This window comes from Haliotis cracherodii, unplaced genomic scaffold (assembly GCF_022045235.1).
Source record: "Haliotis cracherodii isolate W230 unplaced genomic scaffold, xgHalCrac1.p SCAF_5, whole genome shotgun sequence".
NCBI lineage: Eukaryota > Metazoa > Mollusca > Gastropoda > Lepetellida > Haliotidae > Haliotis > Haliotis cracherodii.
The window spans coordinates 60335707-60359850 of record NW_027266308.1 but is presented as its reverse complement, the minus strand read 5'-3'; the positions used below and the strand labels follow the sequence as shown (position 1 = coordinate 60359850).

General features: G+C 40.6%; 1 protein-coding gene across 1 annotated transcript in view; it reads left to right on the top strand.

Annotated features, from left to right (window-relative positions):
• The window catches only part of LOC139443463 (uncharacterized), a 31835-nt gene extending 16516 nt beyond the window's left edge, over positions 1-15319 (top strand). Inside the window, exons 10-20 of the mRNA XM_071224447.1 lie at positions 58-266; positions 1123-1263; positions 2620-2760; positions 4655-4874; positions 6526-6727; positions 7392-7562; positions 8336-8421; positions 9170-9281; positions 11434-11633; positions 12622-12838; positions 15139-15319. Coding sequence (XP_071080548.1) covers positions 58-266; positions 1123-1263; positions 2620-2760; positions 4655-4874; positions 6526-6727; positions 7392-7562; positions 8336-8421; positions 9170-9281; positions 11434-11633; positions 12622-12838; positions 15139-15278 — 1839 coding nt within the window. The 3' untranslated portion in view covers positions 15279-15319. The remainder of the gene's footprint in view (positions 1-57; positions 267-1122; positions 1264-2619; positions 2761-4654; positions 4875-6525; positions 6728-7391; positions 7563-8335; positions 8422-9169; positions 9282-11433; positions 11634-12621; positions 12839-15138) is intronic.
• Positions 15320-24144: the final 8825 nt, after the last annotated feature.

Below are 24144 nucleotides of genomic sequence, written 5' to 3'. Positions count from 1 at the left end.
GTTGTACTGTGGTAATTACGAGTGTATAACAGCATGGTTATATCTCTACCCCCCCAGGAAGGAGCTGCTGCCCTGAAGGCTGGCAATGACAGCAATCCCCTGGGGCAGGCCTACATGAAATACCTGGACGCCATGACACTGGACGAGACCAAGGCTGTGTTCAACTTCCATGTGGGTCGGCTGCTGGTCGTTCAGGGAAATTATGAAGATGCTGTCAAGCGTCTTGAAGTCACGCTCAACTGGAATGCAAAGCATCTGCTGGCAAAGTAAGGTTACTTTGTAAACTGTTTCATCATAATCATCACTATCATAAGCATAGCTAGGATGAGTTTTTGAGTAGGATTATGGGTCAGATAAGGCCGACAGCACCCCATCTTTGCAGAAAAATTGTTTAAGTTTGGAATCATATGGTTGCAATGTCTACTGAGAATTATACAATGTGTGAAGCCCATTTTTGGTGTCCCTCGTCATGATATTGCTTGAATATTGCTAAAAGTGGCGTAAAACTCACTGACTCTATTGAGAATGAAGAGGGCGGGTGACCACAAGGGAGACAACTCATCTTCAACATGGCTATGTCTAGACAAGTGCCTTAAGGTTGATATGGAGTGAGTTAGTGATTGAAAATTTAATATCGCATCAGCACTATTTCAGCCATGTTGAGAGTGTTGAAGTCCATATGACCTTGCCTCCTGTTATCTGAATCAAGTCATCCATTATCTAACCTTGGCAAATTGCAGGTGCGGGGTTGTTACAAAGAATATTAACCTGCCCCCACAATGGTCATCACACACCGTAGTGGTATAATGTATGATAGTGTACCCTGTTTGTATTGATAGTTTCTCACACTGATGACCAAGAGTCTCCACTATGAACCTCTTTGCAGGGAAAATCTCGTCTTTTTTTCAGAACTGGTTGAATAATAGTAAACCATCCAAAATGTTTTCAAAATTCACTTGTCAGAACGGGTAGATTTTCTATTGGAACAATTTCTCTTGTTGTGCAAATCACACTCTCCCTTTTGAATTATTGGAAGCATTATCCATATTATGAGACAGATTTGTCTTGACTCCAAGATTTTCAAAGACAGAAAATGAAGTCTGAATGTTGCCATATTTTCAGGATATACTTGGGTCTAGCCCTGGCACTGCAGAAGGGAGGCCCAGGATCTCGGGCCAAGGAGGCTATCACATATCTACAGGAGGCCATGGAGACGTTGCTCACAGAAAACTCAAAGTTTGCCTTGTCAGATGAGGAGAATATGTGAGTGAGGTCTGAGAAATCAAATATCAGCCATTGTCGTTTCACACATTAAAGACATGCTCACTATCATAGCTGTATACGTATGGCACTAACGTTAAGGGACTGTGGACTTGATAATGTTAACGTGAAAGTGAATATAAAAATTCTTCTAATCCCAGATATACCATCTTCCTGGGTCAAGTGTGTCCACCAGCCTATATCAAAGCCTACTTTCTACCCTTGCCACATCAAGGACACTTTTCTTGGCTGGACCCTGGCGCCACCTCCGTAGATAATGAGTTGTGCCCCTTGTAATGACAACACGATATCCAATCAGATCGCTGTTCACATCTCGTATAGCTTCTCAAAGATGGCGACTACCGTAGGTGATGACATAGTCGATCAGATAACAAAAACGTTGGGATTTCATCCCTCACACAAAAACATAGGCCATCGTTTGAGGAGGGGTTTAAAAGATGAAAAAGACATATTCATGTCAACAAAGACAGGCAGTGGTAAATCACTTTCATACGGAGGTGTACAAGTCGTGGATGTTGATTTTGTGAAACGTTCTCTGATTGGATACTCCAGTCATATTTAGCGCAGGAAAGTGGGCTTGATGTGGCAAGAGTGGAAACAAGACTTTGATAAAAAGGCTAGTTGACGCTCTTGCCTCTGGAAATGCTGATATACTGGTGGTCAAGTGGACAGAGCATCGATCTGGAGAATGGAAGGTTGGGGGTTTCACCCCCAGCTGTTTCGTACCAAAAGACATAAAAAGACATAAAACGATGACACGGTCAGACCCGGTATTTCGAACCTAGCAGGATCGTGTTGTAACTCCGAAATAGCTGGAGATTCAAAATAACAGGGCATGGACAGACAGATAGATCAAGTAACAGTCTCATGGATCCATTGCAATACGAGTGACGGCTATCATAGTGACTGATGTCATGATTAATAACAATAGCTGCTGAAGAAGTACTTGGGCATCTTCCCGAACCAAGGGAGTTAACTGACTGTAAACTTCCAGTTTCCACCCAATCCAAACTAGGCTGGAATTTCTAGTGTTGATTGTAGCACCACCAGTTGCTATTACAAGTTATGTCCCATCTATGTGAAGAGTTTTAGCATCAATGAGTATTTCTGTTTCTGTTGACTGGGAAAGGCTATGTGATACGTGTTTTATGTATTGTCCAGATGTACCGGAGAGCACCTTGATTAAAAACATTAAAAGATTTGGAAAATATCTGTTGATGCCGAGTTGGTGGTACAGATGATTTGCAAAACCTGCTGTTGACCGAAATCATGTCAACCATTTTAATCGATGCTAAACACCGTACACCCTTTCACTGACCCATTACATTTGACCTTCAGTGTGTTGGGCAGCCTTCATGCGGAGAATCTTATCCGACTGACCAATGTCCACCTGCTGCGAGCTGTGATTCAGTTGGGCCGACTTCTCACTGCCAACCCAGACGTGAAGGACACCCTCTCAGCACAGGATGTGTTTCACAAGTAAGACCTCAAATCAAAGGCAATGAAATATCCTGTGTATCGTATCAGACTTGAAGATTTGTTTTTATGAGGTTGTGTAACATATGCATGTACATAAGATAGCTACCCCATAAATCACAAAGAACAATGAAGAACAAAGTTTGGTTTATTTCATGATAAGACATTGTTCTATCATGACGTCATTTCTGGAGATTCGAACATGCGCTCGCAACTTGAAGACATTGTATACTGTAAATCTTGAAATTAACGCGAGCATGAATTAAATGCGAAAATGTGAGTGGTGTTTGCTCACATTATTAAACATCACATTTATATCAACAATAAGGCATTTTGGATAGCAGAAATACCCACTGTTTATTGAGCAGTACTTAGCAAGTATATAAACAATGTCATTCAAACACTTATTTCATCCTGGGAATTGTCACTGCTGGGGTCAAGACAAGAGTTCTGCTCACTTATGTCATCACTGATCACACCTGCAAGTCCAGAAAGACACCACCCACGCAACACAGTGTTCTTTGCGACTGCGTCAAAGGCCGACACGAGCCACGTAGAAATATACGGTAATGAAAACGCCGATAAAACAGCTAAAATCCCTGAAATCAGCTTAAACTTACCCATCTCAAAATCAGAACTTAAAAGTGTAAACAAGCAAAAAATCACCAAAAAATGGCATAACCTATATCTAAACTCAAAAAGCCAAATCAAAAAAGTACTCAGCAAACCACTAACCAAACCCAAAATTCTCCATCCATCAAAAAAAATAGACAGAGTAATCAGCAAACTCTAAACAGGACACACCAACCTTAATAACCACCTAAAAAAAATAAAAAAACACACTACAGGTAACTGCCCACACTGCAAACAACCAGAAACCCCAGAACACGCACTCATCCACTGCGCACACTACCTAACACATCGAACCGCATTACAAACCACCCTCAATCTAAACAAGGCTCTCACTCTAGAAGCAATACTAAACCCACAAAATAAACTAGAAAACTTCAAGGCCTTAGGCGTATTCTTAATCAAAACGAAACTAATAAAACGCATCTAAAAACACAATAATCTAACAAATCAAAATCACATAAACAAACAAACATCCACCATACCCAGCTCCCCTAGTTCTCCTCCCCAACCCCATCGACATCTATTCCAAATCTCAAAATTCCCAAATTCTATGTAAGCAAGCCCCCTCTTGGGTTGCACAGACCACTTTCTCCCCTTTCGAAAACACTTTAAATGGCCTGGCCGCGGATGTGTGCAAAATACGCATCAGTCGGAAAGCGCACGTTAAATCTCCAAAGTAAGTAAGTAAGTAAGAGAGGAGGGGGGTCTCGCATTCATATTGAGTCGCATTATTGGCTATGGGCCAGCAGTGACATTCTTTTGGAGAATTAATTTCACAATTTACAGTATTGGACGATGTTATTTTTGAGCGGGGAGTGTCTAGTGACATGTAGTGAGGCAACGCAGATAAATGCCATGGCTGAATGATCGCATCCAAAAGCGGGAGAGATATGAAAATCGTCATTGGGAGAAAAGGTACAGATAATCAGCGTGAAGATTGTAGAAATGTGCAGGAATAACCCACGTGTGCATAAAATAGACTTGTCTGCCATTGCAGAGATTCTGTTGAGGGAGCCATCATGATTTAAATATTGGTAAATATATTTAAAGCTTGTACATTTTATCATCATCTTTAAGAGTCAGTACATAATGTTGATATCTCATATAAGAAATAAACTCATCGTTGTTTATCATACATTTAAACACTACAGTGAGAATAAACCTGCAGTGTTTTATTGTACAATAAACAACGATGAGCCGTTGTTTATTTCTTGAATAGCATTCATGTCACTTGTGTTTCTCATGATGTGACCTTCCACTCCAGTGCTGCCCTCCTATCATCACAAGTTCTGCCAACACTCTGTCGAGGAGATACCTACAAACAGGTGGAGTGGGTTCTCCTCGACGCTCACTCCCTTCTCCTCCGGTCGGCCAGTCAGAGTGGACAAGAGAGTGTCATCGCCCAGCGCTGTGAGAGGCTGTCCGCTCTCATCGTCCACTCCACCATCCCCCAGAATTCGGAGCTGCTGAACCTTCAGGAAAGGGTAAATATTTTATGTCTTTTGAAGAGTTTAATCATTTGTCTTAATTTTGGATCCTTGTGTGATTGACATAACAAGCTATCAGTAATTTAGCAGTCAGCTGTGTCGTTAAGCTAGATATTTATTGTAAGAATTGTTTTTAATATGATTTTGAAAATATTTTTGAAATGTGTGTGCACCCTCTGTTGCTTTCATATCACAAAGTATGGGTATGACATAATTTAGGCTGAACAAAATCTTGGTTCTCAGGCTCCGCCCGCATCTTCAAAAAGCCTGACACACGTTTCTTTTTTATTTTTAAAAAATATACTTCATAAAGCATGGTGACTAATAAGGATGAGATGGTAAGAATAGGGGATCTGCTTTTTTTCATCTACCATCCATTACATGTCGCTTGATATAGCTGGAGTATTGCTGACTGGCATTACACTAAGCTCATTTCCATGCTCACATTTATCTACTTGAGATGCTGTATTCTCCTCACTCCCCTGTACTGATGAGAGAGGTGGTGCTGTATTCTCCTCACTCCCATGTACTGATGAGAGAGGTGGTGCTGTATTCTCCTCACTCCCCTGTACTGATGAGAGAGGTGGTGCTGTATTCTCCTCACTCCCTTGTACTGATGAGAGAGGTGGTGCTGTATTGTCCTCACTCCCCTGTACTGATGAGAGAGGTGGTGCTGTATTCTCCTCACTCCCATGGACTGATGAGAACACTATATTCTCCTCACTGCCCTATACTGTGAGAGAGATATGCTGTATTCTCCTCACTCCCATGTACTGATGAGAGAAGACACTGTATTCCCCTCACTGCTATGTACTGATGAGAGACGGATGCTGTATTCTCCACACTCCCATGTACTGATGAGAGAGGGATGCTGTATTCTCCTCACTCCCATGTACTGATAAGAGAGGGGTGCTGTATTCTCCCAGGTACTGATGAGAGAGGGATGCTGTATTCTCCTCACTCCCATGTACCGATAAGAGATGGGGTGCTGTATTCTCCTCACTCCCATGTACTGATAAGAGAGGGGGTGCTGTCCAGCCCTGCCCTGTACTGATGAGAGGACAATGTATTCCCCTCACTGCTATGTACTAATGAGAGATGGGGTGCTGTATTCTCCTCACTCCCATGTACTGATAAGAGAGGGGGTGCTGTATTCTCCCAGGTACTGTTGAGAGAGGGATGCTGTATTCTCCTCACTCCCAGGTACTGTTGAGAGAGGGATGCTGTATTCTCCTCACTCCCATGTACTGAAGAGAGAGGGGTGCTTTATTCTCCTCAGTCCCATGTACTGATGAGAGAGGGGATGCTGTATTCTCCTCACTCCCATGTACTGATAAGAGAGGGGGTGCTGTATTCTCCTCACTCCCATGTACTGATGAGAGAGGGGTGCTTTATTCTCCTCACTCCCATGTACTGATGAGAGAAGACACTGTATTCCCCTCACTGCTATGTACTGATGAGATAGTTATGCTGTATTCTCCTCACTCCCATGTACTGATGACAGAAGACACTGTATTCTCCTCACTCCCCTGTACTGATGAGAGAGGGGATGATGTATTCTCCTCACTCCAAGGTACTGATGAGAGAGACCACTGTATTCCCCTTTAGTCCCAGGTACTGATGAAAGGGATGCTGTGTTCTCTTGTAGACCTGTCAGCAGCTGGTACAGATCCAGTCATGCAGCAGCCCTGCTCTCTACATCCTTGGGGCAGCACAACTTGCCAAGTTCGAGAACAGCCCCCCTGGAGAAGCTGCCAACAAGCTGCTGGAGGATGCCAAGGCTTCGTTCAAGTCCTGCTTGGAGCTGGAGGGGAAGCCGGCCTCAGGGGAACCCGGGGAGATGTTGACAGGTAAAGATGCCTGCAGTGAGGTTTGATCAGTGTTTAATTATTAAATACGCACTTTGAGAACAAATCCAAATATTCTCTGCATCAGTGCTAAAAGATTATGATCAGTGGGGTCATGCGATGTACTTTGACTTCAAGACAAGCAGACTGTTGTCACTACTACATGAGACCCGTGAAGACCGGGGTAGTATAGGTCTTCAGCAACCCATGCTTGCCGTAAAAGGCGACTATGATTGTCGTAAAAGGCAACTCACAGGATCGGGTGGTCAAACTCGTTGATGCATGTCATTCTTGCCCAATTGCGTGGATCGATGCTCATGATGTCACTTACTGGATTGTCTGGTCCATATTCGATTATTTTACAGACCCCCATCATAAAGCTGGAATATTGCTGAATGTGGTGTTAAACAACAAACAAACAAACAAAATACTACTACATGATAATGACATGCCTATTACGAAGGGACATAGAAGCTGCATAACTCATAATTGCCACTGGTGGCGCTACAATTGAGCCTGGAAATTCTAGCTTAGTTCTGCAAGGGTGGAGACTAGACTTCAATGGTCAGTTAAAGCCCTTGCCTCGGGAAGATGGTTATAAACCTCAACAAGGACCATTTTGAAGCATGTCCACAACTACATCAGAACAAAATCCTCATGTTTCCAGGTCAGCAGTGGTGGCAGGAGAAGCTGAAGGCAGAGGAAGAAAGGAGGAAGGCAGCACAACCCAAGACTGAAGCTAAGCCTGCAGCTGGAGGTGCAAGAGGAGGCGCTAGGGGAGGGGCAGCGGGGAGGGGGGCACCTGCAGCTCGGGGCAGAGGAGCTGCAACCAGGGGAGGTAAGTCACTGCTTGATGTATAGCATGATGAAAGAGTGTCAGTTAGGTCATGAATGACATACATTCACACTAGGCTGTAACAGTGAGATTATGTTAGGTGATTGGTTTTATGAGTAATGATGTACTCAAGATGTTGTCTTGACTTGCTTAGAGAGGAGGAGTCATTGAGGTATCGAGACCTGCTCAGAGGCCGATATTCGACACAAAATCAAATGTCAGTAAAAATTCCAAAATTAGAATTAAATTCATGTTATTATAGTTATAACTAATGTTATTGCATGCAGAGGTGACTTGTGCTTCACTAATAACAGCATTAATAAACAAGAAGATGCTTTAATGTTTAGTCTCACATTTTTCCATTGAATTATATATTAAAATACCCCTGAATTTAAGAGAAGAAGGACTATGTCTTTTTCCTAGTTTGTCCGCCAAGGACACACTCATAGGAGTTAAAGCATCACCATTTTTGTTACCAGTTTACAGCATTGAATGGCCAGCATATCTACAACCAAGCTATGACTTTGTCACTTTATTTTGATTTGGGTTCATAATAAGGTTGTTGGTTGTATCAGTAGTAAAGAGGTTCACAGAATTGTCCTCATCTTCATCAATAATCCCATAATATAGAGAAACCAATAAACATGCATGTGTTCCAGTGCCTTTACCAAGGGGCATAACTCTGTTAGCATCTTTTTGTGTGAATGATTTTCAGCGAATCAGATAATTGCAGCAGAAATGCACTGTGGTTGATTTGCTAATTGCTGCATTGACAGGAGCTGCTGCTAGTCGTGGAGCTGGAGCACGAGGGGCCAGCACAGCACCTGGTCGGGGTGCAGCTCGAGGGGCACCTGCAGGAAGGGTGAGCGAGTCCAAGATGATGGCACTGTCAACATATAGTGGTTGGATGTTACACGGGTCACATCCTTCAGTCCTTCAGATCATTCAGTTAAACCTCAGATTCTACAACAAAATGTTTTCTAGTTTCAAATCTACGTAGAACCTGACAACATCGAATTACAACACTGAACACTTTCTATTCTTCAAATAACAGATTTGAACTACATTTTTGTCATTATCTTCAGTGTAGTTGATATCCTTTCCCTGACCAAAAGAAAGTGAAAGATGATGATTTTTCGGGTTTCCAAATACTGCTATGTTTATACGGGGGAACAACCAATCAGGGATTAAACTTAATGAAATTTTAGTTCTCAAAACGCCGGACTCTCTTCCTCCTAGGATGACCGCACATTTATGAACTGAGGAACGTTTATTATTTAAATAAGTCAGAATTGTGTCATTAGACAGGGGAATCTGTACTGTATATATTACAGCCTTCCAGTGTATTGGCCAAAACATTTGATGCAAGATGTTTTATAAAGATACAATTGGGCAATCATTACAATGAATACGAACCAGCAAAAAGCCATGAATTTTATTACGTTCAATCCTGGATTGGTTGCTCTCTAGAAAAACATAGCAGTGTTCTGAAAACCAAATTTGCATTACATTTGATATGATTGTCCTCAGAAGAAAACATGCTTGCACTGATGAGGGAAATTATGAGGTCGTGTAGAAACTGCTTGTGGAATCATGTTCTCTTGTCACAGGGTGCACCGGCAGCTAAGGCAGGAGCCCCTGCAGCCAAGTCAGGATCATCAGGTACACTGAAACCTGCTGCTTCCAAGTCTGGCCATGATAACTGTGTCATTAACTCTACAGGTGTGTGTTTCTCCTCTCACAGGGACATAGGGGTTGTCAGGTAGCCTAGTAGTTAAAGCTTTTGCTCGTCACACTGAAGACCCGGGTTTGATTCCTGGCATGGGTACAATGTGTGAAGCCCATTTCTGGTGTTCCCTGCCTTGATATTTCTGGAATATTGCTAATTCACTCACTCACTCAATCACAGGGACATCTGTATCCTCAGTATTTTGCCTCATTCACCTGCTGGAAAAAAAAATAATGGCTGATTGTCAATTTTTCCTGAATATGAATAAACTTTGAAAAGATCATATTTTAATTATGCAAAAATAGGCTTTGTTCATTAGGCTAAAACAAATAATAGTATTGGTTCTCAGGCACCGCATGCATCATCATAAAGTTCTTTTGTTATATTTCTTTTTAAATTTCTTTTTAAAAAATCCTTAAATATTCCAAGTCCTACGCTAGTCAAATACTGTATTCAAGTATTTTACTCATCAAGGAATACATTTATGTAGGGAGGCCCTTTCCCAGGTTGATTGTACACAACTGTTTATTTGTTTACACAACTGTTTGTTTGGTTACATACTATTTTGAACAACCCCCCAAAAAACAACCAAAAAACAAGACACCACCCGCCCACACTATATTTTCAAAAAACATTGCCTGAGAACCAATTCTTTTATTTTTTTAAGCGTTCATGATATAATGGACGGTGTGATGGCTTTGTGGTGGAAGTGCTAGCTTCTCACACTGACAACACAGGTTTGATTCCCTTCATGTGTAACATGTGTGAAGTCCATTCATTGTGTCCGTATGTTTATTTGGTTGGATTAGTGTGAAGAAGACTTTTAAAATACTCACTCACTTCTGTACAATACTGAGAATACGTCCGAGTCATATTGCCAGAGGGCACAAGTGGCCCGGTCTGTTAAAGCGCCACGATTTGCTGTGCAGAGTTGCTTCCCTTGGGCATGCCAGAAACCTATGATTGTGGGCTCAAATCCCGGTTAGCCCGAATTATGTTTCTAGGTTTGTCAGCACCATAACCGTGCTCGTGGGTTTAACCGAAGTGGTAAACGTCTGAGACCTGCAACACTTGGGGCTTTCCTCCCACATATAACTGACATGCCGTGATATAACTGGAATACTGTTAAAAGTGATGTTAAACCCAACTCACTCACTCATGTTGCCAGCTTGTTGCATTCAAATCATATTGGTATTTTTACTCAGCTAACAGCCTCTTTGTATGTGGTGTGGTTTATTCATGTCTTTACTCTGACAACCTCTGAAGCCTTATGTGTTGCCCTTGTAGTTATCTAATGCTGTTTGATAGTTTCAAGAGCATCTTGCTCTTCAGCATTGATGGGATTGTACGTCATGAAAATGTTGGAGCACTGTTAAAGCTCTGATCCAATGGGTGTTTTATTTGGGCAATATGTTGTCCAATCATTCGGAACACTTTAAGCAAGAGTGCCTCTTGAGAGTAGGGCTGGGACAAATCCAAATTTACTACCCAGGCACCCAACCCCCTAGTACCTGACCCAACCCACTGTAGGTCTCAAGGGAGGGTACAAAATGTACATTTGGGAATTGTTTTATCGGAGCCTGGGCAAAAAGTAAAACAATCTTGTCATGCAGGCAATGAAGTTGATTGAAGCTTTATCTTTATTCAAACACATAAAAATCAGAAGAAATGTGAACATTAGTGACATGTACTTAAACCATGTACTGAGTCACTGTGAATTTTATCATAAAACTATATATCACATGACTAACCACGGTTCGGGGTAGTCCTGTAGGTAGCCTAGTGGTTAAAGTGTTCGCTCGTCACGACGAAGACCCGGGTTTGATTCCCGACATGGGTACAATGTGTGAAGCCCATTTCTGGTGACCCCTGCCGTGATATTGCTGGAATATTGCTAAAAGCGGCGTAAAACACTACTCACTCACTCACTCACCTACCTGTCCCGAGTGAGCAATGCTTTGATGTTGGGTGTTTTTGTCAATGGAACATTGTTTAATAATGATGAATATCAGTTTCTTTTATCAGTTTTATTTTTGTATATGAACTAAATCATATTTGAATTATGACATGTACTTTTCTGAGGTGAAGCAATCTTGCCTTCTTCTATACTATGTATTGTTTTGACCCTCATGCCACACCCTGTAGCCCCAGCCTCCACAGTGAAGCCAGCACCACCTACAGCAGACAGTCCAGCCCCTAAACCTGCACCCTCCAACGCCAAGTCTGCGCCCATCAACAGGAAGATGTATCATCCTCGTCTGGGGCTGGCACGGGCATTGCGGGCAAGTGGTGACACACAGGAGGCGCAGAAGTTCTACACTGAAGTCATCTCGGTGGCGCCGGGGGTAAGGTTTCGTGTGGTGGGATGGATTTGTCAGTTTGAAACTCAAGGGATGTAATTCTGAAAACCTTAGGGCAAACAAAAAGGGTTTTGTATCTAAAATGAAGTATGACTTCCCTACATGTCAGTTATACTCTATTTCCAGTTATTCTAGTTGTAGCATGGCCTTGTAGACTTCCATCTTCCTGAGGCAAGGGAGTTAATTTACTGTAAAAATCCAGTTTCCACCCTTGCTGAATTCTTGCCCGGAATTATGGAGTTGTATTTTGATTGGACTAATGAGTCTGTGCGTAGTCCAATCAAAATCGACGAACGAAATCAACATTTGGATCATAAACAATATGGCGACTGCCGTGCAGATTTCAGATGATTGCAGGGTGTGTAAGGTCAACGGTCAGCTGGGTGTTGACAGATGTTTTCCAAATGTTACATGTTTTTAATCAAGGTGCTGAAGCGATTTGATTTACTTTGCAAGGGAAGAGCCATTGTGTTTGAAGCAAATGCATGTGATGAGAGGTGGAATCTGATTGGTCAATAGGAGTATCATAGAAGGGACATAACTCATAACTGCCACTGGTGGCACTACAATCAAGCCACAAATTTTCAGCCATGTTTGGAAAGAGTAGAAACTGGACTTTTATAGTCAGTTAACTCCCATGCCTCAAGAAGGTGGTAGATTTCTGGGTTCGAATAAAGGTCTTCAGAAACCTATGCTTGTTGTACAAGGTGACTAAATGGAACAGGTGGTTAGTCTCAGTGACTTTGTTGATAGGATGTTACTCGTAATATCAATTGTTTGTTTGTCTGGTCAAGACTTGATTATATTTAGGCTACTGTAATATTGTTAAATGGATCTTCCTTTTCAAAAAAGAAACAAAACAACTTTTTCGGCTACAATACACTTTTTACAAAACCCTATATCTAACTGTCAAGGACATGTCAAATTTCACAAAATATCTGTCCTTTTCAGTCAGTCAATATTTATCATCCAGGTACATGATGCATATATTGAGAGTGCCGAGATGCTCACAAAGACTGACCCCCTGGCTGCTGTCGACATCTTTGCCAAGTTTCCAGTCCCCGACGAACCATCATTCGATGATGCCTATATCTTCGGAGAGATTGTACGCCTGCTGATGAAGAACGAGAAGTATGATGACCCTCGTCTGGCCCCCAACATGATAGTGTATGGACGTATCCTGGGTTTAGGTGAGTACAAGAGGGAGATGGGGCTTATGAAGGGTCTAGAGACGGATATGTATCCAAATTTCAAATATGGGCATGCTATGTAAATTGTTTATTATGCCTGACAATTATTCAAATATGTGGTGTGAATATGATGACTCTGAAGTCATGTGATTTCCCATTCACTGTTAGGCCAGACCAGTTTTCAGCACATTTCACTAAGATTACTTCACACCACCCATTGGAACAGAAACAATCTCATTAAAATCAGATCTTAATTCTCGCTCACTCTTAACAAAGATCTGAGGACATCCCATTACAGGTCACGTCCAAATGACCTTTAACTAAATTTGACCAACCAATGAAATTACTAACAAGATATCAACATTAGCCAATCAGAAAGCAGCTTTCTCGAGCTATATGGCACTAGTTTCAAACTGACAATTTCCTTTGAATAATATTTTGACAAAGTTCTCAATTTATAATTTGGAAGCTGAACAAAAGCACATTCTGGAATGTCTAACAGATGACCAAGATTGTGTGGCAGTCCTTCCCACAGGCTATACAAAGTCACTTCTGTTAAAATGTCATCCCATTGAAGTGAGAGGTAGATGAAGATTTTAACGGATTCAGTTGTACAGCCTATAAGATCTGATTTTAATGAGATTGTGACAGAAAAGATATGATGTCATAGCCGACTTCAGAAAAATGTCAAATCAAGTCTCTCTGCTGTCTCTAAAGCTAGAAGTACTGTCTGACGATTTCTATCAAATTTCTGCCAAAAATGTTGTGTCACACATGCTTTGAATATTGTAGTTATGGCAACCCTGCATTTTCTAACTAATAATTGTATATATCATGAACGGAAAATGATAAAGAAATAAGTACTTTTATATAAGTATTAGCTTCTGTGATGTGGCCATCAAATGATGTGTTTCAATCAGAGGTAGTTATCGTGATTTGAAACCACTGATTGACCAATCAGAATTTTCCAAATTCATAGTAGAATTCAAATTAAAGATTAAGGGTCAGCAAAGTTAATAGCCATACATGACATATATTGTGTTTAAGTGATCATCAGTAACTAAAAAGCTCCTTGACCGTGGTTCTCATATTGAGTGAGTGATATGGGTTATAGCTGCTTTGAACCGTATTCATGTCATATTGCAAAATGGCAGCTTAATGTTGGGAGGAAAGCTCGAAGTGATGCAGGTCTAAGACATTTACCGCTTTGGTGAGACTCTTCAGCATACCCTTCAGGCTATGATGCTGACAAACCAAGAGTCATTATAAGGGTGAATCTAGGGGAAGCAACTCTGCACATCGAATTGTGCCTTACCAACTGGTGCTAGCTTCCCTTGCATGATGATGTCAAGGTCACTGAATGATGGTGCAGTGTAGACTATGTTTGTTTGTTTGTTTGTTTGTTGTTTAACACCACAGTCCGCAATATTCCAGTTATATGGAAGCGGTCTGTACATAATCGAGTCTAGACCAGACAATCCAGTGATTGATATCATGAGCATCAATCCATGCAATTGGGATACAATGACATGCATCAACCAAGTCATCTTGTTAGTTGCCTCTTCCAGCAAGCATGAGTTGCTGAAGATGTAGTCTAACCCGGGTGTTGCGCAGTGGAACTGAATATTTGAGCGTGGTTTAACTTAAATGAAAACTAATCTTAAATTTGAATGACTTACCTTTTTGGAATGAAACCAGGAACTAAACGTGATAACCTATTATAAAACTATGAAGATCTATAAGGAACTTAACGTGATTACCTGTTATTATGTGAAGGAAAGATGAATAAACCTCAAATGAAAGAAACTAATGCTAATTCTAACAGTTACTCCTAAGGGAGTCTGTCTAAAACTGTCTAACACCATGTCTAACACTATCTAACTAACCAGCTCTATAACTAACATTCTAACGAACTCTCACCAACTATCTCTCTAACCATCTAACTAACGAACATTCTAACGAACTCTCACCAACTATCTCTCTAACAATCTAACTAACGAACTCTCTAACGAATTCTGACCAACTAACTAACTGATGCGCGCTACCGCCTTAACTTTGCTCACACCCCTCACATTTCACATGCAGTCACAGCCGTACATTGGTGTGTTCAAGCGATGCGATCGTTATGCATCGGGTGCGTTTTGGAGCACAGATTCTTTATTTAAAACTAACATGACTGCACGTGAAGTGCGATCTATAGGCTCCTGGTGCGTTTTGGAACACATTTTTAATGAACAAACATGTCTTAGAACACCGGGTCTTCACGGGTCTGTGTAGATAATGTATAAACACTCTTCCAGGGTCTCTGGAGAAGTATGTCAACAAGCTGGAGGAGCTGTTCAAGGCCGAGCTCCTCAAGACCGTCTATGCTGGCGTCAACAGGAAGGAAGTTGACGACCCTGACCTTCAGGCATTCTTCAAGTTCAAATGTTGGATCTAAACTATCATTGGTGAAAATAATGTTCATAGATTTCTCCACTATGCCTACAGTTGTCATCAAATATTTATTAATTTTTCAGTATTACATTGAATAGAAGTATGTCATCTACAATGTCAAAAGTTCTGAATTCATTTTCTGAACTGCATTCTGAGTATCAAACACTTCTTTATACCATTTTCCTATCCAGGTTATTCCAAGTGTGTTGTTGCCAAGTGTTCCGATATCATAATAATAATATGTCAAAATGAGATGATTTTAGGGATTTTAAGGGGGCTTGTGCCTATATGCTTCCTAATTCCATTAACAGTAGCCTCTCTTGAAATAATATCTTCAGCATGAATAGACAGAGAGAAAAAATACTTTCAGACTGTTCCATCTCACATTAACAGATGTTGCCAAGGACCATAATTTATGAAGCATCTCTTCTCTACATGTCTTCCATGTCAACACTTGCCCTATTGGAAGTTGACAGGAAACTATTATCCCATGTTTGGTGTCAAAACCCCATCATCTGAAAAAAATGATGGGCAAAGAGATTAAGTTTGGGGAAAAGGGTCTTCAATGATTTGAATTCAACAAAATACAAACTGTTAACTTCATTATAGAGAACAGCTCCAATTGAAATACAAATGTACTCATGAAAAATAGGGAACGATGTTCACGCCAAATATGATGGAAACACTGATAGATTAAACCAGTTTATCTTCACTCCTATTTCCAGTTGTCAAGTATAAACGTCTGGTTATTTTCTCTGTACACCAGTATGATCGACTGATATGACCAACAGTATTAATGTAACTATTATTTCTTGCTTCTTTTGCATATTGATGATCAGTAACGTCAATGTTTACAAAAAGCCATTCATTGTAATTTGTTGCTAAGCGACTGGTCATTTATTACACGGCGGGGTGTGGCAAAAATTTATCAATACTGTAAAGGGAGCGATGTTTCTGATTTAAGTGGGTTTTTTTTATAAAAAATTACTATTTAAACAGACTTCTCCCCCTCCCCCTCCCCCTCCACTCCCCATTAATGACCCGTCCCTAGGTTACTTGAAGTATTCAAGTTCTAGAAATCATGAATATTCAAACTGTCTTATACTTGCGAATAACTCTCTCCCTGCTCACACTTCCCTGCTGAATGTACTTCCTGGTTTCACGTAGCTGTTTGTGTAATCAACGTGTGATTGTCTCATTGATACATCTGTCATACTTAACTGCCATGTTTGCCAAGACATTTATCCCTCTTGTCAATCGCTCCGTCCATGTATTTATGCTGAAGCTATAGTGTGTGTATGAATTAGGCAAAATGTAGTTGAATCAATATGTGTCTTAAACTCAAAGGTGATGAACAAAACACTTTCAGACACATCCTCATGTATGTGCGCATGACAAGATAAATGAATCTCTGTGAGGACAACGTCCTGTCAACACAAGGAAGACGCCACAACTCAGTGAAACATGAGATGTTATGTGTTCAAGATGAGGATGGGGTTTTGTTGGGTACTTCTTCCCTATTCCTCCTACCAGTTACATCAAACAAGCTCCAAAACAGAAATATCCACCCTGCAAGTCTATAGTAATTTGTTAAGTCTAGACTCTGTTCAGAAAATAATATATTCTAGAGGATCCTTTGTGTTATATGTTAAAAAACAATTTCACCATTTTTTTTTAAATATTTTTATTTCAGGGCTTTAAAATTTGTCTATCCACCTGCTTGTGTCAACAGGTGTCTTTCACACGTGGGTCATTGGGATCCATATATTGTTATATTTACATTTTGTTTATATTGAGCAAAGAACATTACAAATATATTTTATTTGCTTTTTTGCATTGTGATAATACTTGGAACTGTGATAATGTGAAAAAAATACAATAAATCTTCTTTTGGTATTAAAAAGCCTTGTTGTGTAGTCGCTGTGTTTCTGTTTGTATCTTGGTTTGGTTTGGTTTGGTTTGTTGTTTAACGCTGCACTCAGCAATATTCCAGCTATATGACGGCGGTCTGTAAATAATCGAGTATCGACCAGACAATCCAGTGATTGATATCATGAGCATCAATCAACGCAATTGGGATCGATGACCTGCATCAACCAAGTCAGCCAGTCTGACCACCCAATCCCGTTAGTCGCCTTTTACGACAAGCATAGTCGCCTTTTATGGCAAGCATGGGTTGCTGAAGACCTATTCTACCCCGGATCTTCACGGGTCCTGTTTGTATCTACTTACTGCTGTTTGTATCTACTTACAAAGAGGGTTGGAATGTTAGTGTCTCTGCCCCCTGAGTCATCATCCGGGGGGAAGCTTGTGGTCATCAGGTGGTCAAGGCCACCTCCGAACTCTGACCTTTTACCTGGACCTGCTCCCGGGCAGACCAGTCCCCAGTCGTACCAAGAGTAGGTTTGTTTGTTACCACCACACTCAGCAATATACCAGCTGGTGGTCCAGACAGTCCAGTGATTGACATCATGAGCATTCATCAACACATCAGCAATGTCAGCGAGCCGGACCACCCGGTCCCATTAGTTGCCTATTACAAAATGGGTTGCTGAAGACCAATTCTAAACCAGAATCTTCAAAGGATCAAGACAAGGTAACCTGGCTAATCATGATGTCTTGTAATAATAATAATAATAATAATAACAACAACAATAATTGTTATGTGTACTTATATTGCGCTAGACGAAATAATAATAATAATAATGTGTACCGAATTCGATGTAATAAGCGCCCACAGCGATATTTGCTGATATATTGGCCGTTGGACAATCCCAATCAGCACCCCTTCCGATTGATCAATGTACACAAGACTTTTTTATTCGCGTATAATATGCACTCATGTGTTATATGCACCCTTAATTATGGGAAATTAAATTCTGGAAAAAAATATCTGTCGTACATAAATATTTTAGGCCGTCAGAATAAACCACGAAATTTATCTTTCAACTCAGTTTTTTTCACTAAAATAATAATCCAATAAGAGCCCCCGATTTCTAATTTTTAGAGCGCCCTGGGCGCTTATTACGTCGAATACGGTACTTATATTGCGCAAGTCTCCATACGCAAGGTGTTTGCTCAAAGTGGTAGCATTATTACCTGGTAAATGGATCAGTGTGAACTCCGTTTATCATTCTCTACCCCAACTGTGTTGATCTTACGAATTTTACCCTGGGTTTGGCTGCTAAGGCCGCCTTGACAAAGCTGACATATCACTAACTGGCGTAAAACAACATTCACTTATTCCCCAATCATAGCCCTGCCTTTGACTGACAAGGCAACGCTTTAACCAGTAGGCTACCCAGCTGCCCCTCAGAATAGGAGCATTTCTACTTTATTTGACTGACTGATACATAAAATTTGGATGATCTGGACTCCAGGGTAGTATATACCCAGTGTCTAGTATATTTTCATAATCATTAATTTATTCACAGCACTAAACTCACATATTCTACCATGTTTTATACACTTATTCAAAGCACTATTTTCACATTTAAACAGCCTGAGCACTTTTATTTCAATAAACCCCATACGGTCGTTCACAGTATATTTCAAACAGTCATCCAGTTGATGAAGCAGGTACCGGTTGTCCTGTTCCTCATCGAGGTGTCATTTCAAAAACGATTTGGGTAGGGGACTTTGTACAAAACACAGTGCAGTACTGTTTTTTTCCGAGTGTTTTATTTACGATGTACTGCTCACGCATGCAGAAAGGGTATTCCATTTTGACTTATTTGGGTCAAGTGTGACCCGGATGTCCCAGACTTTTATTTATACGACTCGATGACCACAGCTGTCGACAGGGCCATGTGACTAATATTCTACACCAACAAACTCGCAGGGGAGCCTTAGTCCTTTGTTGGTATAGAATATTACTTACATAGTCATGTGAGCTGTCACGCCGTCACAATTTAATTACAGTGAGTGAGATTGGTTCAACGCTGCTTTGAACTGTATATTGCAGTTATATCCTGCCTGTTGGCTGAATGTGGGAGGAAAGCCCCAAGTGATGCAGGTCCGAGACGTTTACTAGTTTGGTGAAACCCACGTGCGTGGGTATGGTGCTGACAAACCTAGAAACATAATCGGGGCGAGCGGGGATTTGAACCCACTATCAGCTTTCCCAATGGACGCAACTCTGCACATCGAATTGCGGCGCCGTAGACGAGTGGGCCACCCGTGCCCCCTCATATAACTGAAATGCTGATTAAAGTCGCCTTAAGCCCTGATTTACCTGATCGATACATTTTCTTTCTAATATTTGTGGTCTTGAATAACAATTCTTCAGCACGGGTACCTCCTTCTAGGATTCGATAAAACGTAAATAAATGCAATAACGATATTATTGTTTATACACATGAATTGAAAGGACATTTCACAGAAGAATTGTGTTCACTGTTGCACATGAATTCAGCACAGACTCGATAAACAGCGCTGTCAGAACTTGATGTCTCATATGAATTCATCCTATTTTACAACAGAAAGCATACCGAAACATAAACGGCCTTCCCTCATCTGAACAACGAAACAAGGCACACTGCTTCCAATAAACGATGGAGATATTCGCCACAGATGAGGCAGGACTTCTTGCCTTCCGTCATACGTGGATCACGGCAAATAATCTATAAAGATGAACCACTGTTTATATATATCTATGACCCGCGAAGATCTGGGGTAAGATAGGTCTTCAGCAACCACTGTTTGCCGTAAAAGGGATCGGGTGGTCAGGCTCGCTGACTTTGTTGATACATGTCATTGTTTCCAATTGCGTGGATCGATGCTCGTGATGCCAATCATTGGAATGTCTGGTTCACACTCGATTATTTCCAGACCGCCGTCATATACCTGGAATATTTCCGAGTGCGGCGTTAAACAAACAACAAACAAATTGACATCTGTACCGCCAGATCGCCGAGATAATGAAGGCTGACAGCGACGTTAACGTCCACGAAGCGCCACACTGCACACCCAACATGGTGAAGAGATTTACAAATGAGTTAACACGTCTGATTGCTTAGTTACCATCGCATGTCAACCACTGGTTTTATCTGATCAGGGACAGGTTACACTGATTCGACTTTTGATCGGGAATCCAACATTTGTATATTTTACTCAGAAAAAAACCCACAGCGATATATAGAATCTAGCGATCTAGCGATACAAGGGCAGATAATCCGTATTTCTTCGTATCTCGTGTGCTATTCTCTGGATAGTTTAGAAATATCGGCAAAATAGTACGTTTGTGTTTCTCAATAGGAGAGCTTTTTGCTATGAATTGCATTTTATCGTTCAGCAAAACTGTTTATTATTTGAAAGAATTGCATTGGCACCTACTTGTTTTCATAATCGTACCAACTTTTATAAGCTCCCTAGTGTGTTTAAAACCAGTAATAATGTGTCAAGTTGCCTGAACAAATATATTTAATGCATATTTGATCAGATCAAAGGATTATGAAATGTATATTATACTTTGGAAATAACGTGCAGATTAGTATATAGATTAATTCAAATATGTTTATACAATTATACTTACAATGTATCATTGCCTTGAACTTTTATGTTAATGAATAGAACTTGATCTTGAGGACAGAAGATGCAGAATATGTCTTCAGTACATTAGTCTGGCGAGCCGTGAAGATCCCGGGGAGAAAAGGTCTTCAGCAACCCATGCATGTCGTAAGAGGCGACTAACGGGATCGGGTGGTCAGGCTCGCAGACTTGATTGATGCATGTGATCGTATCCCAATTGCGTGGATCCATGCTCATGATGTCAGTCACTGAATTGTCTGGTCCAGACTCGATTAACAGACCGCCGTCATAAGTGGAATATTGCTGAGTGCAGCATTAAATAACAAACAAACAAACAAACATGATCCTGGCGTTTATTTTTATTTCTTTGTTCACCCACATAATAATCTGCATACTTAATGTCATTTGCATTTTATGTTTTGTAGCAGTTATTGTCATGTTTATTACGTTCACAACAAAAACCCGACGTTACAAGATTGTGTTTAGTATCTAAACACATTTTTACCGTGTATGTTGGCTGCAAGCGCGGTGCAAAACGACATACACTCATTCATTCATAACATAAACTGAATATATTTAGAACTAAACGTTTTGGTATGGGAGTTGATAATAAGAACGACACCTGGACCATACAAAATGTATACGAGCAACTGATGATATATTCTGGTCATGTTTTGTTTGGTTACCACAGTCGGCAATATTCCGGTGATATTAATTTATATTTACACAGCTGAATCTTGAAACCCCGAATAATATTTGTGTATCATCAGAACTGGTGAATCTCAGTTTCTCATTTAAATAATTGATTACAGCGTTGGGTCAAACAAAAATAAATCATGTCATTATTTAAACCAGAACTCCCGATTCCTTTGATCAAACAGCTCCATAACATCCACAATCAACATGCATGTGCTTATGACGAACCAAGGTTATAGCGAACAAAAATTAGTGGTCCCTTTGAGTTCGTCATAACCGTAGTTTACTGCATTTTATGCAATGAGACGCCTCACTTTTTCCGTTAAATCACCTTCGTATGCCCTTGAAAATCCGGGGTAGAATAGTCCTCAGCAACCCATGCTTGCCATAAAAAGCGACTATGCAACTATAAGAGGCGACTAACGGGATCGGGTGGTCAGGCTCACTGACTTGGTTGATGCATGTCATCGTATTCCAATTGCGTGGATCGATTCTTCATGATGTCAATCACTGGATTGTCTGGTGCAGACTCGATTATTTACAGACCGCCGTCATATAGCTGGAATATTGCTGAGTGTGGCGTTAAACAGCAAACAAAACAAAAATAAAAACAAAAAAACGTATATACGGATTTGCAATTGAATGTGGAAATTCGGTTAATATTAAGCCAAACTAGGTTTAAGTACACATTACCTGATTGTATAAACCCTGCATCAAGCGGGTGTGTACGCACTGAGAAGGTTAGTAAACAGCGAAATTACTATCCTGTCTGGTAGATTGTACGAAGATGCTGAAGATTAGTAAACATCACTTATTAAATTGGTTTAATTCACCACTTACACCACAGTGTGAAAATGTGTTAAGAAGGTAAACACAGACAAGACAATCAATCCTAAACGGTATGCACATTTGGTGTGCTCTATCTACCAAACACGTTTAGGGTCTAAACACATGAAATGAACTTTCGCCTCACAGCCTAAACACCACCTAAACTCAGCATCCCCATCCAAATTTTCGAATTTATCACCTTTAAACATGTTTAGAATTTAAACATCTTTAAACATGTTTAGAATTTAAACATCTTTAAACATGTTTAGAATTTAAACACCTTTAAACATGTTTAGAATTTAAACACCTTTAAACATGTTTAGAATTTAAAATGTTTGATAAATGCATATCATCAGGCCATATGTCACATCTGGATGAGATGTATACTATATATTGAAATTAGATGTGCAAATCTGATTCACAGGCACTTGCATAACACTTATACCACCAGGACTTACTACAATATTAACATAAGAAATTAACAAATAAACCAAACCAATGAAGACTAGGAAACTTAACACTGGCAATGGCAAAGGGTTTTCCTCTTTCTGCTTTACATTGAAAGAAATGCTACACTATCAGCTAGTGATCTAGACCATTACATACCCCCTGCGTACCATCGGGACATCACGGACCCCAATCAGTTACAAGCATCTGGTTACAACTGGTTTCACCTGTTAAGCTGTTTACCTAATATCACCTCTTTTGTGTACATAACAGACTTCTCCACTCCATTGTTACTACATCCCAATCTACTCTACTGTATAAACACTGCCTCATACCTGTATATTTACTTGTCAACATTCTCTGTACATCACTTGCAATTGCTTGATAACGGTGTTAGAACCTTCACCGAAACATCGCACCTAATTGTAATAAAGAAGTTGTTCACCCATATATCTTATCCTTGCTTAGCACTCCAACTTCTAAATGCCCCTTAAGAAGTTAATGAGGATAAAGTTCAAACCTGGAAAGAATATTTCATAAATGTGTATACACGTTTTCCGCTGTGCTCTGCACGTGTTATGTACCTGATCCGACTGCTCGGAAAAGATATTTATGACATTGTAATACTGTTTTCATCTACATATAGTTTGTATCACCAGTACTGGAATTGTATCTCTAATGTCGCTGCTAGTAGCGACCTGAGTGTAATGACATTCAGCTCAGTTCAGTCATTGGTGGTCATTTGACACTTCAGTGTATGTACCATTGGTGGTCGTTTGACACTTCAGTGTATGTGCCATTGGTGGTCATTTGACACTTCAGTGCATATGCCATTGGTGATCATTTGACACTTCAGTGTATGTGCCATTGGTGGTCATTTGACACTTCAGTGCATATGCCATTGGTGGTCATTTGACACTTCAGTGTATGTGCCATTGGTGGTCATTTGACACTTCAGTGCATGTGCCATTAGTGGTCATTTGACACTTCAGTGCATGTGCCAGTGGTGTTCATCTTACTCTTCAGTGCATGTGCCATTGGTGACACTTACACTTCAGTGCACGTGTCATTGGTGACCATTTTACACTTCAGTGCATGTGCTATTGGTGACCATTTTACACTTCAGTGCATGTGCCATTGGTGACCATTTTACACTTCAGTGCATGTGCCATTGGTGACACTTACACTATAGTGCATGTGCCATTGGTGACACTTACACTTCAGTGCACGTGTCATTGGTGACCATTTTACACTTCAGTGCATGTGCTATTGGTGACCATTTTACATTTCAGTGCAGATGCCATTAGTGGTCATTTGACACTTCAGTGCATGTGCCATTGGTGACACTTACACTATAGTGCATGTGCCAT